At 40.0% G+C, this 18,477-nt stretch overlaps 1 protein-coding gene across 2 annotated transcripts in view; it reads right to left on the bottom strand.

The window, feature by feature from the left end:
* Positions 1-3,816: 3,816 nt before the first annotated feature.
* LOC308217577 (serine/threonine-protein kinase Sgk3) overlaps positions 3,817-18,477 on the bottom strand; it is a 36,293-nt gene continuing 21,632 nt past the window's right edge. Inside the window, exons 6-17 of one of the 2 annotated variants that reach the window (XM_080610727.1) lie at positions 17,478-17,565; positions 15,472-15,524; positions 14,140-14,197; positions 13,287-13,370; positions 13,067-13,198; positions 10,990-11,102; positions 10,728-10,764; positions 10,531-10,617; positions 7,410-7,505; positions 6,400-6,555; positions 5,247-5,336; positions 3,817-4,277 (exon numbers count right to left, since the gene is read on the bottom strand). In XM_080610727.1, coding sequence (XP_080466853.1) covers positions 4,107-4,277; positions 5,247-5,336; positions 6,400-6,555; positions 7,410-7,505; positions 10,531-10,617; positions 10,728-10,764; positions 10,990-11,102; positions 13,067-13,198; positions 13,287-13,370; positions 14,140-14,197; positions 15,472-15,524; positions 17,478-17,565 — 1,165 coding nt within the window. In that variant the 3' untranslated portion in view covers positions 3,817-4,106. The remainder of the gene's footprint in view (positions 4,278-5,246; positions 5,337-6,399; positions 6,556-7,409; positions 7,506-10,530; positions 10,618-10,727; positions 10,765-10,989; positions 11,103-13,066; positions 13,199-13,286; positions 13,371-14,139; positions 14,198-15,471; positions 15,525-17,477; positions 17,566-18,477) is intronic. The other variant, XM_080610728.1, reaches the window with a different exon arrangement.

Here is an 18,477-nt window from a genome sequence, read left to right as displayed (position 1 = left end):
ATTTGTTTTACTGTCTTACAGACTTTCTTCCACAAAGCGTCCTTTGTCCTCTCTGTTGATGACCAGTATGAAATGCTGCTTCAATCTTCAAAAATAGATTTAGCTTCCTAGGAGAGGGTAAGACACACAATTATTGGGCTGATGAGGAATCAAAGCTCGTAGCATATGAAAGATCCCCTGTAGTTCACAGAACTGGCTTTGGGAGGACAAACAGATCAACATCAGAGATGAGTAACTGAATACTAGTGCAACACCAGTGCAGCAGCAGTGCAAAATCTATTGACTGACAGTTTTATGCTGTGGCCTGGTAGATGTGTTTAGTGCCCTAAGGATCACATTTTGAACACAAATTGGAAGATGATAGTTTATAGTAGAGATTCCCCCCCCCAAGTTTCTTTAGGATTACTCCTACATGATTAGCAATTCATCCCTCAAAATGTTTATCAAGAAGGGGTTATAGAAACACACACACACAGATCCACCATACCTCCCCTCCTTGTGTTCCCCAGGCTAGAAGGGACACCAAACACGACTAGGAAGGACTAAAACTATGGCCCAGGTCATCGTGCACTAAATACTGTCATCACCTAAGCTTCAGAAAGTCTGAACAGTCCCACTACGGGGGTGATGGTGTTCATCGGTGCCCCCCACAGCCAGCGACACCCAGCACCGCCTCCTGGCTTCAAGCTCCTGCCACCCCTCTCCCTCCCCCCATAAACCTCACGGCCGCTGCCTCCCAAACGCTCTACAGGTTCCTACGCCGCCCTCTTCAGCACTACTGTGTCAGAGAGCGACCGGGCTGTTCACACCGCAGCGGGGGAGGACCGTGGCGCCGCTGTACCCGCGGCATAGGCCGGCTGCGCCGCTTATGAGGTGGTACCGAGGGGCTCCACAGCCTCCGGCTGGTGCGGCTCCCTCACGCCCTCAGACGGGGGTAGCCGCGAGGCAACGGCCCCGCGCGGCCCAGGCAGGAAAGGCGCCCGAGCTCTCCCCACCCCGGCCTCCTGAGGCGCCGCTACCGGGGCCCTGAAGGGCAGCGCCGGGGTTGAGAACGGCCTCCGAAATCCAGCGGCTGCACAAGGACAGCCGCCAGCCCCTCTATTAAACACGGCTACTGTGGGCGCACGGCCATTGCTTTACTTTGGCCAGCGTATGAGGCAGGGCACCAGGAAGCGTCATGCACTCAGTGTAGCAAGTACTAAATACCAATGTAAACCGCATTTTCTCTCATTAATAAATACTGCATATTTAACTGCTGCCCATCATGCCAGCCATCTGCAAACTTATCTTACGGAACAGCGTATCTACTTCTGTTGCATTTCATTCTGCCATACATGTCAGCCAGTCCATCTTGCTGCCTCTCCCACTCTCATCCCACACCAAAACAACAGAGCTGGTGCAACATTCCTTTGCTTCCGTGGCACCAGGAGAGGTCTGCTCCTCACAGGGTTGGGATGTGCCTCTGTGGAAGGGAGGAACAACTTCCCTTCACTAAGGACAGGCATAACCCCTGCATTAGTCACAAAGTCAAATTTTACCTCCCTTTATTACCTATCTGCCGAAACAGAAAGGGAGCACCAGAGATGGTTCCTGTGTAGGCTCTCTGACTATCTACTGTCCAGGCTTTACCACAACGAGTGCCTCAGAGCTCACTTGCCAGCTCAGCACTGGGTGAAGGAGCTGTGACACTCTGAACCTATCTTATTTGAAACCCATTGTCATGGGATGCAGGGACATGTGGAACAAGAGCTGTACACAGTCTGTTATCTTTACAAGGCCTGAGCTGACCGAGGCATTTCACAACATGAACTTACACCAGAAGAAACAAAGTGAACTGAACTATTGCAAGTGGTATGTTTAACAAATTCACACTTCACCAAAAAGGCAGAGCCTGCTGACAGAAAAAGCTTTATAAGCAGTTACTGAGCTGCTGTTCTAGAAATAACTTTAACTACCACCACCATCTTAAGAAGGGCAAGAAACCCTAAATTTGTCATAACTGTCCCACCAAAACCCTTCACGCAGTCAGGCAACTAGGTGCAAGACAAAGTGAAAGCGGTGCTACCTTCCCCAGCAACAACTTCTTAAGTATCCCCTCTTCTTCTCATCTCTCTACAAAGCTGTACTTCCTTGCCATTAAGGCAGTTACAGTAGCCCACAGTAATTTCAGCAGTATACAGAGTGAAAATTTGCTATGAGAATGGTGGACACTTCCATTCTTACAAGCAACCTCTGCTTTCAAGTCCATCAGAAAGACATGGGGTTTGGCATTTGGCTTGGTTTTTTTTTTTTGTTTTCTTTTTCCCAAAAAGGGCAATGCTGCTGCTTCCTCATTATTATAATGGCAATAACAGGATTCATGTAGTTGCTGGTTGTTCTGAACATCTGCACAGCTATTTCCAAACCTCTCAAAATTCCAGAGCAGCACCACAGTAAATGAGAGCCAACCCACTACTTCACTTCCACAAACAATGCAGGTCCTTCCTTCCATACCAATGTCAATTCTTACTTCTTTTACCCAATCACTCCTTCCAACACCTGATGAAGCAGCAGCTCAGCATCACTTAAGCACTATGGAGACCGCAGTTCTATAGGAGATGCTCCTCCAGATAAGCACAGAATCCTGTTTCAGTTTCCACTTGTCTAATGTTTCACTGTTGTTATAACATTAATTTCAAAAGAATTAAGATTTGATACACTCTTTTCCCCAACATTCTCAAATTTAAACTGACCTTCATACAATATGGATAGCATTTCTTTTAGCTAGTTCTTTGTGAAAAATGAGATGAGTCAGATACTGAAACTTATCTTTTACTCATCAGTGTCTTAGCAAACCTCTCTCAAATCAAGGCATTTAACAGAATATATTTATGAACAAAAAACACAGAACATTGAGTAACAGACAAAAATAAGTTGTTATTTACAAGTAGTATATATAATAAAACTACTACTGTGATAGGCATTTATACACTGTAACTGCAGTCAATATTTGCATTGTTTAAAAAAATTTCCTTAAACAGAAATTGTTCAGAGTTAGCCGTTTGTCCATACACGTGTATGTTATGAGAAGTACAACAGCGTTTCACATTTTTAAAACTATCAGCATAATTTACATTTTTCCCTCCTAATATCAAGTGAAGATTTAAAAATGGTGCAAACTGGAACACAAAGACAAGTAGCTATGACTGTTGAAATACAATCAATTTGGAACATATTAGTGTTTCAAACTGTAAATCCGTGAGAAAAGTCCCTAATATTTGGTGTGGTCTCCCCACCACCCACCCCCGAAAGGTCAAAGCAAAACAGCCTTTCAAAGTAATAGTGATTATTGCATATTAGATCTTTGGAAAAGCAGAGTTTTAACCAAAAATATTTTTAATGTAGTTGAAATATAGACGTATTTATCTCAGGGAGGAAAGAAGAACACATGACCAGTAATGTTACCAAATCAATCCAGTTAATTTGTTCCATCCTTGCTTTGACTTGTCCCCAATACCTTAGATAATCCAGTGGAGTGAACAGCACTTCAGCAGGTGCAAGAGCAACAATCCAGTTTTACATGACCAAGTTTTCATTCTCTAGAAGTCCTTTAAGAATCTAGGTCTTAACTTCTATTAACCCCTAATTTAAGTGCTGACATGTAAACTAACATATATTTTGAACTGATATAACAGGGAAAACATTTACCTTTCTTAAACCAGGATATACAAAAGACAATTTGCATAGTTACAATTCAAGCACAAATAGGTACAAAAGCATTTATAAATTTACTAAATTTGCTGCTGTTTGTGCAGCCAAATCTTAGATTAGGTTCAAATGTAAACTTGGAAGGGACTGAGGAGAACAGTCAGTGTTTTTTGCTTAAAATATATGTAGAGAATGCTTTTTAAAGGTTTTAAAAAATATTTTCTGCAGCAGGAACAAACCATTCAACCCTCCCAAAAAGCCATCCAAAATGCCCAAATTCCTCCTATACAGCAGAGAAAGTTTGTTCATAGGTTTCAAACCTACATACAAAACGAGGCACTAGTTACGCTATTTTGGAATGTGTCCATAACACTTCAGTTCAACCCCAAGACTTCCAAACCACCATGGCTTCTAGCTTCCTAAGAAAACATATCTTCAGAGGGTGGTGCGTAAGAAAATCCAACAAATGCATCATCTGCCTCAAGGACACTGGCATTAACAATGTTGTAATCTGAAGAAACACAGACAGAGTATGGGACCATTTCTTCTGTAAACACTGCATCAAAATTCCCAATGTCATCTGGTCCAACCTAAAAAACAGAGATCTATCAGCTGTTACGTTAATGCTGTGCTTTAAACTTGTGCTTTCAAATTTAACTCTTGAGGCTATGTTGTTCTTGCCTGTTTATGCACAGGAAGTTTAAGGAAGCACACCACAGCATCCCTGGAAACAGCTATTAAAAGCCTGATTGTTTCTTTTAGACTGGAGTTTAGGCCAAAGCTTACACACCCTTATGATCTGATGAACCAGGGAAATACAAAGAAATATGTCTGTCTTAACTGACTTAGGAAGATATAAAAGCTAACCCCATCCCCCTGAAAAGGAAGCCAAAAACCAACCCCAAACCACACCAAATTGTATTTCTCTCCTTTCCATCAATAATACTTTAAATGTTAAAATTTCAGCAATGGTACTGTTATTACAATAGATCAGTGACACACCTCAGAGCAAAAGCATAGTAATACTGGGTCACACAAAAAAGAGAGAAGACATCTGAGGCTTCTTCACAAAACAGATGTAGACTCAACTAAAGGCGATGCTCTGATGTGACTTTAAGGACTTCCTTTCCACTGTACCACCCTCCTAGCACTGTACCCCCCCTCCCTCCCCCAGCTTTTGGACAAGCAGTCACAGGTTGACAACAGTTTAAAACTGATAGGAAGATAAAGAAAAGCTGCAACCAAGGCTGCATAACTACAAAAAAGCAGGAAATCAGTCTTTCAGAAAGACTTAAAAGTAAAGATTCTATCTTCTTATTTGGTCTTCAGACCCCACAAAAAATGACAGTCCTTTGACAGGAAGGAGCTGAAGAAACAGTGATATATCAAACTGAGTTTTAAGTAAAAAAAGGATGGTATCAATGCTCAAAAGTGTGACTGCTCAAAAGGCACTGGGGGGGTTCTCCATTCTTCACCATTTTGAAACAAGCATTCTTTGCAAATAAATGAGACCTCAAAGGCAGAATTTTGGCAGCTATGAACTAAAAGCAGGTACTTACCACATTAGGATTAAATGGCGGTGGAATCTTCTTCTGAAGAAGATCAGTCCAGCTGAGAGATTCAAAGAATGGGTGCTTTTGAATTTCAAGCTGCAGTAAGGAATCAAGATTTTAGATATTTCAGAAATCCATCCCAAGCATCATAGTAAACACTACTTCAGACTGCATGCACACAAGGAAGTCCTTCATCAGTTTGTTTATTCACAGTTTACTTTGCAATAAAGGCTGTAGTTGGTAAAACAGCCATTAAAATTTGTTAGCCTGTCTCTGCAAACTGATTTCTTTTTAAGACTGTATTTTCTGCTTTTAAGTCTTAAAATCAACCACCCTGAAGTCTACCTCAGAGCAAGCACATTTTCTGTTAGTACCTCTGCTCTTGCCTTAAAGTTTTGTTAGTTCTTGTTAAGCAGATCATTGGCTGAGAAGCAGTTGCTTCAGCATCTCTGCAGTATGCTTACTAGTTAAGAAGTGGCAAACAGCTACAGTAACTGTAGCTTGGTCCATGCTGTGAGAAAGCACAATAGTCCAAATGCTCTGTTACAAGGTCAGCAGGCTACCTAATGTTAAAACTGCAAACAGAAGACTGTGAGGATCTCATAATTACTGGATAAACTGCTTCTAGATGTTTCCTCATTGCGCAGTTCTGGAGACACTGAACTTTTTCACATCACCTTCTTGGCAAACAAAGTCTTTGTGTTACACTGGGAAAACGTTTGATATGATTTTAAGGCTAAAACCAAGCTTCTGTCTGCACATTACTAGTGTTCCTCTTTATCTGAAGATTGTGTTTCATGTAGACAGTTAAACTGACATTATCAGAGAACAGCCTTTTCTTTTATTTCCCAGTTTCACTGCAGTAAAACCTACCTTAGTACACCTTAGTGACTACTACACATGGAATTGTGTTTCCTTTGCTGGCAGGTACAGCAGCAACCAAGCTCTAAATATTTCTATCCCATTACAACCATTTCTCTCTTATTGCCAACAGCTTTTAGGGCTTGACCACACTGGCATCTTTAATGAAGAAATAGAGTAGGAAAACAGAGGCAGACATAACAGAGCAATCTCTATCTGTTAAACCTGTGCTGTGCACATAGATTTGGTGATGACTCTTTAAACAAAGCAAGGCTTGATAAATTAGGACATTACATACAAAATCTTCTCTTGCTCCAAGTCTGCTTTGCCGATCTTTCTCCAAAAGCTCTTCCAAGATAGACCAGGCTGTAAGACTGATTCCTGGGCGCAAAACTAGGGGTTTATGAAGAATATTCTCGTACATCTCAGCAACGTCACGGCAGTAAAAAGGAGGCTAAAAAATAAAAATCATATACAAATTTGAAGCCAAATGCAGTAAATTATTCTGTAAGAAATAAAAACTGCTAGCAGTCAAGAAGAAATCTACCTCTTCTTACACACTAACTTCTAATTCAGTCACCACCACTGCCAGACCTTTATGCTTGATAGCTTCTCCACCCACCTCCTCTTCTCTTAACATGTTCTCATACTTGTAAGAAGCCACAGATGCCATCCAGTTTCAAAGCTCCCATTGAACTTCTCTGAAAAGAACCTGAGAGTGGAACCCAAATTTATCTCCCTATTTAAGGTCCTGGAGCAGGGGGAGATGAAACACAGAAAACTAACAGAACAGATTGTTACTGGAATAATTACATATCAGTGAGTAGAAGCAGCACAGTAAGATTTTTTAATTCTAATGCTGCAGCAAGAAGTGGAAAAGCTGCGAGAAAACCTGGGAGATCCAAGTGGGAAAAGAAAAAAAAAAGTATTTTAATTTTATTTATTCCAATATTTGGCAAAAGTTTAGTTATAATTTTGGAGGGTTTTATTGGGTATTATCACTGCTGATTCAGTTTACTCTCACATTCCCTCAAGTAGTCCCTCTGATCACTTGTCTTCATCTGAGCTCATGTCAAGCAGGTCACTGGGAAGTAAAATTTTAGACATCAAGAGGCAATGCAGAATCCAAAAGAGAAAAATGTGCCATGCTAAGTATAAAAGTACCTATTCATCCATTTAAGTGGATTATATCAGTATTTTTAAAGTTAGCATCTTTAACAACATGCCAGGGTTACTTCACATAAAGGGAGAGGAGAGGGAAGCATCCCCTGCACCCACACCCCCACAACCCCCCAATTAAGTACATACCAGCCCATAAAGCATTTCATAAAGAACTGCACCAAGGCACCACCAGTCTACTGTGTTGTCATAGGGCTGCTTTTTAATGACTTCTGGTGCAAGATACTAAAATAAAAAATAAATCAAAAAGTCTTTTAGAGCATTAGAGTAGCACGAATAAAACCTAGGTTTTAATCACATCACATTAAACACATTCAGGAAAAGTTGCTTCATAGCAATTGCATGACTGCTAAGTATTTATCTTGTCCTTCAACAAGCCTGGCAAATACTTTGTCACCATTTGGGTATTTACCAAGCAGGAGAGCTGTTTTCCCAACTGAAACAATACTTCCCACACACTATTGTTTTGCCAAACTACTTTGCCACCTCTATTATGAAACTTGTTCTACATTTCTGACAGGTTGTTGCACTGCTGCAGAGGCAACATCTCTCAGCACACTAGCTACTAGCGGCTTCCTGTATGCTCCCCATCCAATACATAAACATGAAAGGAGAAGATACTAATTCTGCCTCAAATCTATCACTTCTGAAAAATTGTATGACCTATATTAAGTTTCAGTGTCCATCTCAATGAGGGCATGAATTGTGAGGTGCTACACAACATTCTTGTCTCTAAACTGGAGAGACATCAATCTGACAGATGGACCACTTGGTGGATAAAGAATTGGCTGGATGGCCGCATACAAAGAGTTGTGATCAATGGCTCAGTGTCTGACTGGAGACCAGTAATGAGTGGTGTCCCTCAGGGATAGGTGTTGGGACTGATCCTGTTAAACATCTTTGTTGGTGACATGGACAGTGGGATTGAGTGCGCCCTCAGCCAGTTTGCTAACAGTAAGTTACATGGTTGATAACAGTGGAGGGAAGGAATGCCATCCAGAGGGACCTTGACACGCTTGGTGAGGTGGGCTGATGCCAACCTTATGAAGTTGAACCATGCCAAGTGCAAGGTCCTACACCTGGGTTGGAGCAATCCCAGGCACAGCTACAGGTTGGGCAGAGAAGAGACTCAGAGCAGCCCTGCAGAGAAGGACTTGGGGGTGTTGGTCGATGAGAAAATGAACGTGAGCCGGCTTCAGTGTGCACTCGCAGCCCAGAAAGCCAACTGTATCCTGGGCTGCATCAAAAGGAGCGTGACCAGCAGGTCGAAGGAGGTGATCCTGCCCCTCTACTCTGCTGTTGTGAGACCTCACTTGGAGTACTGTGTGCAGTTCTGGTGTCCTCAACACAGAAAGAACATGGAACTGTTGGAGCAAATCCAGAGCAGGGCCACGAGGATGATCAGGGGACTGGAGCACCTTCCGTATGAAGATAGGCTGAGGAAGTTGGGGCTGTTCAGCCTGGAGAAGAGAAGCTGCATGGAGACCTCATAGCAGCCTTGCAGTATCTGAAAGGGGCCCACAAGGATGCTGGGGAGGGACTCTTCATCAAGGACTGTAGTGATAGGACAAGGCGTAATGGGTTAAAACAAACCGGGGAAGTTTAGATTGGATATAAGGAAGAAATTCTTTACTGAGAGGGTGGTGAGGCACTGGAATGGGTTGCCCAGGGAAGCTGTGAATGCTCCATCCTTGGCGGTGTTCAAGGCCAGGTTGGATGAGGCCTTGGGTGCCATGGTTTAGTGTGAGGTGTCCCTGCCCATGGCAGGGGGGTTGGAACTTGATGATCTTAAAGTCCTTTCCAACCCTAACTATTCCGTAATTCTATGATCTCAGTCCTCATCTACAGCACACACAATTTCTAACCTCGCAAAGCAAGAGGATACTCACTTCTATCATTCTAGCATCCACATTCTGAAATTTAATTTACAAATAGATAACAGCATTGTCAGACAAGGCACAGACTGAAACTCACAGTTTAATTAGATCAGTATTTCTCCAACTTTCTGCATGTGTGAGTGCCCTGTAACTCATTTGTCTATAGATGACTCCGCAAAAATATAAAAATCAGCTGAAGCATTTTGTAATCAACCACTTCAGCTTTTGCTAACCTTTCACAACCTCCTTTGGGATTTTTAGGTGTTGGAACTCACCATGTCATTCAACTGTTTAGACCATGTCATTCAACTGTTTAGAAACACTGAGAAGATAATTATGCTTTTATAGCAGGATTATGAAAGAATCAAATCTAAATCTTGGATTATAAAGACTAATACAAAATTGCTATGTTTAGTCTTGCTATTTTTAAGAATGCATAGAAAGCAACAGCATTATCACCCTCTTATGTTGCAATTCATGTAAGTCCAAGGTAAGTGTGAAGACTAAGCCTCTGAACATGAGGAAAACCCCTCAGATTTTCTGAAACAGATCCAGTTACCTGTGTTCTGTGCACTCTCCTTTGAGATTTCTAAAATATTCAAATATTGCTTCAGCTCGCATTTACCACTCAAGCTTTACGTATTCCTATTCTGACCATAACTAGGATTAGTTGTCATATGTTACCAACTGCTTATTTCCTTTTAGTTCAAATGTTTCAGCTAAATACTACTCCTCACTTATCTTCCACTGCCTTCAAAGGCCTTTGCTGTAATTTCAAGTATGGTTATCAAATTATCAAAGCCACTAACACTGACATTTCAGTGAATCCCTCATGCGTGTTGAAGACCTTCAGATTCTAAATTTTCCAGTGTAGTTTTCTCAGTAAAAAGACAGAGTTCAATAAACTTGGCCAGCAAGTAAAAAATTCCATGCATATGCAAAATTTGCTCAAGACAGATATTAAGTCCCTATAAACTTAAATATTAGATATTAAGTCCCTATAAACAAAGTCGGTGGCAGAATACAGTAGGTAGATTCATACTGGAAAATCTGTTCCAGCTGTTACACAAACTAACTGTCCTGTGTCTAGCCAGTGGTTAGGAGACACAGGAGGAAACAGTGTTTGAAGGGGGTTGAAAAAAGGGAGGAAGGAAGAGATGAGTTATGGGGATGTGGGTAGTAAGTAGGAGTAAAAAGGACAAAGAACACATCTGCAGGAAGCTTGTCCTTGGTTTGGTTTCATGAAAGAGCTTGTTAGAAGAATGCAAACCTCCAACAGTACAGAGTATTTGGTCTTCCAGTTACACAAATACTAGTAATAGTTAACAGTCATTAATTACGAGCCGAAAAACCCACGGAAGTCGTCAACATACTTCTGGTGTCCCACAGAAAGTTGCAGTGGTATCAGAACTTGCAATCCCTTCTTTACAAAGTCCAAAGTCTGTCAACACAACATGACCCTGTTTAAGAAAAGAGTGGTATTTCAAAACCAGAACCTGCTCAACGTGTAGATACACACTGTCAGTTTTGTGAGAGAACACAGAAAAACAAAATAATATTGTATACTTACTAGTGAATCTAGGAGAATGTTTTCTGGTTTTAAATCCCTGTTACAACAAAACAAAACAAAACAAACGTATTAATTCAAAGCAGCAGTCACTAACACAAGAGCGTCAGAGGCAAGTAGTTTCTTTCTTCAGCTGAAAGCTTCAGGTTTTGGTGAAACTGTTGTGTTCGAGCTTCCCATAAGATAACTGCATACAGTGGTTTTCACTCAGTAATTTGTGCTATTTTGAACTTCTGCAGGACAAGGATACAGTTCAGAAACCTACCTGTACACTATATTTATGGAGTGTAAGTAGCCCAGTGCACTGGCTATTTCAGCAGCATAAAATCTGGCTCTGTGCTCAGGAAAGGAACGTTCTCTTTGCAAGTGAAAGAACAGCTGTAAATACGCATATAGTAAATAAAAACATTATAAAAAAATCAGGTTAATAACATGTAATTTTAACAATAAAACATAATATTATTTAGCTGTCCACTTTTTTAAGTAAAATGAAATAAGGTTTGCTGCATGACTCTGTCATACCTTTACTCCCTTCCTTTCTTCTCAGAAATGAACAGATAAGTCAAACATGTAAGGACATTCCCCTAAACCCAAGACTAGTTAAAAGGAACTACAGTAAACCACTAGGCTGTGAATAAAAGTTGCAAGATTCAATGATGCAAGATAGCCTCCTAACAGGACATAACCCGGTGTGTCAGATCAGCAATCTTCCATTTCTGCATATGCTTGCATTCAAATTTTTGTATGTAAGTATTTGGAGAATTGTATTTTGTAATCACCTAGATGTACACCAGTTTGGGAGATGTATACTCCAAGCTGACAGCTAATCCACAAACTACACAGAGCTGTCTGGCTTCCAACAGTTTGAGCAGATACGGGAGTCTAGCCAAAGATTAATCATAATCATACAGATTAAACTATACAACCCATTCAACTTCTCAAGATTTTGAGAAAACAGAAGTTTTCTGTTTTCCGCCTACAAAGTTTGGGAAAAAAATAGAAAAAAGCCCTCAGAGCTTTCTGAACACTTCATTCAAATTTGAAAGCTGTTCTGCACTGTATTTTAGTTTGCCTGGAAGAATGCCAAACTAAATTGTAGGCAGGAACTCAGAGTAGAGCACACCAGGAGCTTGCTAATACAGTTTAAATAAGATGACAGTCCATGAGGCAAGAGAAAGGCCCATCTTGTCCCAACTCTGACACTTAAAGGGGTCAGAACAGCAGCTCTAGGAACACCATAAGTACTGATGGCAGGCCATCATCAATATGAACTAATGCAGTTCATATCTCATCCTGGTTTATTCAGCATACTTAACATTTTTTCTGTGTATATCCAGCCACACCAACACAATAGGAAGCCTTGAGATATGCCAAAACAAACTATATAAATTCTACCCCTTCCCCTGTGCTCTTCCAGCTACCGGAGTTTCATCATCTATAACAGTATCTTGTCTTATCCCTTCCTGTTCTGCTTTAAGCACCTGTAAGACCTTCTGAAGTATATACATTTTACACCAGTAAATTAGCAAAACTGAAAACACAGCAAGTGACAAGACACACAGCTCTGTTCTGTTCATACAATCATTTTTCACTATGATGTTTTCTTCAGTTACAACTAATTTCCTAGATAGGCCCAGGTATTAATAGTCTACGAGACCCTCAAACCTTTTGAAGGAATGGAATGAACATTTCATACCCTCTCATGTGTACTGGCTATTCGACCAGTTTATACATCAGTTTCTTGAGCACTCCTAGAAGTAGTGGCTACTTTGGAAAGCAACAGATCCCTAGCTGAAGACAAGCTGCTCCAGAACATCTTATTTAAACATATATATACTTCCTCCATTTCTTTCACAAGGTTTTCCTCAAGTTACTTAATGGCGCTGCTTCAAGGAAAAGAATCTTGAGGTTAAGGCTATTTGGCAGTAAGTAATTAGACAATACAAAGCTACAGAATAATCTCAAAGGTCCAATAATACCAATGTAGTAAATTCAGTTGCCAGTTTCCTTCCTTCTACTTTCAAAATACTGGCATCTCAGCTAATGCAGACGCAAGAGGAAAAGACAGATTTACATGGTGAAAAATGTAACAACATTAAGATTAATTCATAAAGGTAAACTTCAGTATATATAAAATACAGTATTTGTATTTGACAATCATAAATAAATTTGGGAACAGAGTTGGACAAGAAGAGGAACAGGGTCCATATAGCTACAGAAGTCTGTAGTGATAGCAGATAATATTAGGATTTGGAGAGAGAGCACCCATTGTAAAGGATCACTCCATCCCTCCCACAGAGAATTAGAAGAGAGACTCAAACCCAAACACAACTACCACATACCTCTCCTCCATTAACAAAATCCAGGACAAAGTAAAGCTTTTCCGTTGTTTGGAATGAGTAATGTAATCCAACCAAAAATGGGTGTTTCACATTTTTCAAAAGCACATTACGTTCAGCCATAATGTGTTTTTGCTGTAAGGAAGTAAAAGATCAGTAAGTAAACAGGAATAATTTTGTAACTAAAGGAAAAAGGGAGGTAGGTGGGGAGAGAACATTTCACCTCTTTCCTATTAAGAACAATTTTTTTCTGCAGCACTTTGACAGCATAGTATTTCCCATCCAGTTTTCGTTTTGCAAGAAGAACCTGTGAAATTCAGACCAAATGAAGAAATGTGACTGCTGCAGTTCACATTCTATTAGTAGTAATTTCACAAGTTCAGCATAACTGGGAAGTATTCATGCTAGTTTTTTACAATACACTTTCTTTGCCTCTAATACAGTCAACCACCAACATAATCACCAACAAAGTGAGCTCAGAGTTCAGTAAAAAACTGCCTTGATAATGGTATCATGAAAGACTGAATAACATTTATTTTCTATAACTTGCTGAATCTCTATCAATTTCAGCTGTTTTTATGAGTTTTAAGAATAATTTAATGAGAAACAACTTGAAATTGGAAACAAAGACTTCAAAAGAGATTCCCTGTTGCATCTTGATAGAGTATCAGTAATTAATTCACTTTTCAATGGGCTGTTGCTCACATGGGTCCACTGCATTAGGGGTCTGACAAAACAGCCCATGCCAACAAAGGGAAATGCATGCTGCTGCATAAGCACAGTGGTACCTCCCCTCCTCTCTGGGGGAGAGGATCCCTGTTTCTCTTAATGAGAAAGGGAAATACTCCCATTTGCTACTCCAGACAAGTGACTGAGGCAGCCAACTGCCACACCAGCTACGAAATGTCAGGGCTTTAAAAAAGCAGCAAGAGGGATCAAATAATACAGTTTATATGCAACCCTAGACTGATACCACTTCCAAAACCTCTAGCCAAGTCTCTAGCCAACAGTCATTATGCACAAGATTCCAGCTAGCATCCTTGCACCAGGATAAGACACTAATAAGAAAAACTCACCTTGCCAAAGCTGCCTTTCCCAATAACTTTCAGGAAATCAAAGTCTGTTGGCTTAGCACTGAAATATATTTAGGAACAAAGACAGGTGATCTGAGAGGAAATTACAAGCTTTATAGCTGTCCAGCAATCTAGGGTAGTACTTGAGTGGTAATGCAAGAACAACACTCTGTTAGCATCCTCATTTATTCTTCATTCCACCTAACACCCACACTTCAGCAGACCATCACTGGGAGACAATGACTCCTCTTCATTTTGCAATTCCATTTTCTTACAGGGAAAGTGCTCAAGTTGCATCCTTTGAGTTTCTTTTGTTAAGTTTAAGGTTAAGCTACGAAGGAGAAGCAAGACTGTTCTTTTATTCTCCACAGTCTAGTTCTTTGTAACTTTTAAGTCTGCATTTCCCCATGACTTTTCCTAGAGCTTATTTCTCATTTCCTAAGAGCTCAAGCTTACAAAGGGAAGGAAGGAGGGACCAGGTTAGTTATGTATGCTCTTTGTTTATCCCTTCCTTCCCTCCATCCATTACTTCCTCATTTTAAACTGCAGCAAGAGGAGGGAGGTCTTGAGGAATAATTCACTCCCAGTTTTTCCACTTCCCACACCACCACTCCTTTCATTTTTCCCAGGATTCCCTTTTTCCTAAGTACAATTCAGATATATTTTTGTCAGCAAAACAATTATCCATGTTTTCAAACTCCAAAACAAGTTACATCACCATACACCTCTCTATTTATTTCCCCTGAAGAGAAGTACTCTTAGATTTAATTTCTTACTGCAATCTATTAAGCATTTCCTCCTATTAGTCCAGAACAAATCTGTGACGAAAGCAAAACCAAAATAGCAGTCATCTCCTAGATGAGAAAAGCACAGAACTGAGCACAGATTTAAACAGAACTGAGAACAGAAACTCTGCAGAAGACACCACAGAAGCAAGTTATGACTGCAGTAACCAGGTTTCCCATATATTAAACCAAACTTGTTTCAGCAACTGTTCACATTCTTAACAGTTGTTGGACCACTCTCAAGACAGAGAGGTCATCTTTGCTATAGCATCTTGAAGTAGGAGGATAGCAGACAAACAAAATCTGAAGGTGAAAAAGAAAAAAAATTGTAAAAATGGTTGCTTATTTAGCACAGGAGTTAGTGTTTTGCTTCCTCCTGAGCAGAGCAAATTAACAAATAAAGGCATATGCCCAAAGACCTTTAATTACTATTAACAATTGCACCTAGTCTAACTTTGCTGGGTTTAAAATTAAATTCAATAAATGTCACTGAAACAAAAATTGTCCATTAAATCAAATTATGTTTTAATTCAATTGAATTGAAACCTACTGAGGATTTCCAGATGGTCCCAAGTTGATATTCTGTGAGGTAGAGTTGATATTCTGTGGGAGAGACAAAGAGATTGATTTTTAATATATTTTTGTCCAAGTTATCTTAGAAACCAATATTAATTTCAAAACACTCCACTAATTTGCTCAATCCATACTTTACACTTGTTAAGGAGATGTAATATTCACACTAAGAACCTTGTAAATTGAAATATCTGGCCATCATCACCTTGTCACAAACTATTTCTATGCACATCACATTCAAGGATGAAGGTCACACAATAACTGTATCCGACACAGAGAACAAGATTGGGAATTAAAACTTACAATCATTTCAACAAACAATTTGTTCCTCATCCAGAACTGAACCCTTTCTGTATTTTCTCCAGGAATGTATTTTCTACCTTTTATTCTAGATTTTCCAAGATCTTAGCAATAAAATGATTTCAAACCCCCATACATTGTTTATGCAGAAGTAAATAATGAAAGACACCGTGTTTTTAAAAGAACAAAAAGTGAGCATTCTCCCCACCCCAGGAAAAGCATTACCCACCTGTTCTATCCTGACATTAAAGGTTAACTCAGTTCCAGAGATGACATGAATCCTACCCAGTACACGCCCAGACACAATGTGTAAGTTACAGGCAGAGGAGGAAGCCACTGTCATTTAGGTAATTTTTCTCAATTTTATTTTTATTTAAAAAAGGAGTATTTGTACTCTCATTGTGGTTTTGGACTTTATCAGAAAAGGATATTCAAATACATTACAAATACAATACTGCATTCAAATACAAGTTACCTCGAGACAGGCTTGGCTCATAGGCATCATAAAACCAGTACTCCTCCAGAAGCAGAGAATTCTCTGACCACAGTGCTGGGTGCTACTATTCACCAGTAAGAGCCAATCACACAATGATACTGGTCAGTTTTTAAAAAGCTACTATATGAAAGACTTGTTTGTTTGTTCTGAGGGCTTGGTTTTGTTCCTTATTTTTCAGCTTTGTCATTTACATTAACTATGGGAAGGTGAATTTTTCTATCAAACGTATGGTCTAGGACACTCTGCATTAGCCCTCTTCCTATTTTGGAATCTGGTGTGGCACGACACATCATTAATTTCTGACTGCAGGTTTTGATCATTCCATGTTACTTAAAATACCTTTCAAAGGATGAGGAAACTGGTACTTTAAATTAGATTTTTGCTGTGTGCTCACAGTGCTGTCAAGCACTTACAGAAAAAAACAAAAAAAGCAGCAAAGACTGGCATCTTTGGAAGTGGAACTTTCAGGAAATATCTGATCACAAACCAAAATGACAACTTTTACACCTTTAAAGAAGGCTGAATAAGAAAAGTACTAAGATTACATCTGTATGTCAAGAAGCCATGGAGAAAACAAGCTTAAATACGGCCTAAAATATTCCTAAAAGTACTCCTTCTCTCAAACAGCACTGTTTCTAGAGACTGTAGACTAACTTCCAAGGAGTCCACCTAGCCACATAGTGGCTTTTGTGACAAGAGAGGTGTCAGACATCCCACAGTGTTATATGTGAAATGAAATCCAACCCATCCTTGCTCCCGAGTGACTTTTAGGAAGACTGTATTCTTTCCCCTGAATTATTTTTCTCCCCCTCTTAAAAAAAACCCAACACACCCAAGCAAACAAAAAGACAAAACATTTAATCTCCCCTGCTCCTTGCCAGATATTATTCTTAGCAAGAATCTTTGAAGAGATTGCAAAAGCTGTGACAGCTAAGCTATGACTAAAGCTGTGTTTCTTCAACCCATACAACAAGTAGCGAAGAAGCACGACAAAACTCACAATATCTTATACCCCTTCTCTGTGGTCCACGTATGACAGAAGAATATCTTACACCCCAAAGTAGAACACATTTGTTTAAAAGAGCACGGAGGAGACCTACTGTGAAACCAACTAGTAATTTTCAGTATATAATACACCTAAAATTGCTCTCAAATAGCTAAAATTTAGAAGACTGTTCTGTTGTTACCTTCCGACTGCTCCTTTCGTCTTCATCTTCAGATGGATCTGACTGGTGTTTTGGGTTATCCATCTGAAGAAATGCTCTGACATCTGGGCTAGAAACATAGTTAACTTCATTAACACAGTGCTAATCTGCATGACTTTCAGCCATAACCATAGGAAGCATTGGATTAAACAGCAGCATACAGAGGAGTTACTCATCACAAAGTTTTGCAATTAAGTTCTGGCAATTAAGGACTGTGTATAATAAATGCTTTTATAGCAACATAATTCAACTGCTGAATGTGTTGCATACAGCACATAAAATTTTTCCCTTGCAAAACCCAGACACATTAAAGTATACGTATGTGAAGACTTCATAAGGAAATACTATGCAGAACAGCACTAAAAGGTAATTGTTAGAAGAAAGCATGACTTCTAACTGGCAAGCAACCACCAGGAAACCAGCTGTCTTTCAAGAAACTGAGGAGTTTAAAACCATTTGTAGTTTTCCAAAGTCAATGAAATAGTCCAACATCATATAGAATGAAATGCATAGTTTGCATCCCAGACAGAGATACATGGTCGTTACATTCCTGTCCCCATTCACTTTCAAGTGGAAGATGCTGACCCTGTATTCAGAATGCATTCTGGCTGGGCACTGACAAGATGACATCAGGAAATCCTTCCCGTCAGCTGCAGCATACAAACACTATCCTTCCGGAACCAGCAAGAGAGACTACAGGCTTCTCACAGTACTTAAGGAGATGCCTTTCAAACTTCAGCATTGGTTTCTAGCTGCTGCCTTGGTGGGGGCCAGGGGAGGAGGACTGGGAGAAGGTAGGGAAAGTGAAAGAATTATGAGAACCCGCTTCCAGTAAGCAAAGCTTACTCAACAGTAATTCAAAGGAATGTAATGTCTTTCTTAACCACTACACAGTGAGTAAAACATAATGTACTACAAGTGAGGCAAAATTAATGCCTAAACAAATGGATATCACATATAGGCTATATACCCCCTGAAGAGA

Source organism: Psittacula echo (genome assembly GCF_963264785.1).
Source record: "Psittacula echo genome assembly, chromosome: 2".
In the NCBI taxonomy this organism is placed as follows: Eukaryota; Metazoa; Chordata; class Aves; order Psittaciformes; family Psittacidae; genus Psittacula; species Psittacula echo.
The sequence above is the reverse complement of the archived record's forward strand: the minus strand, read 5'-3'. Positions and strand labels throughout refer to the sequence as shown.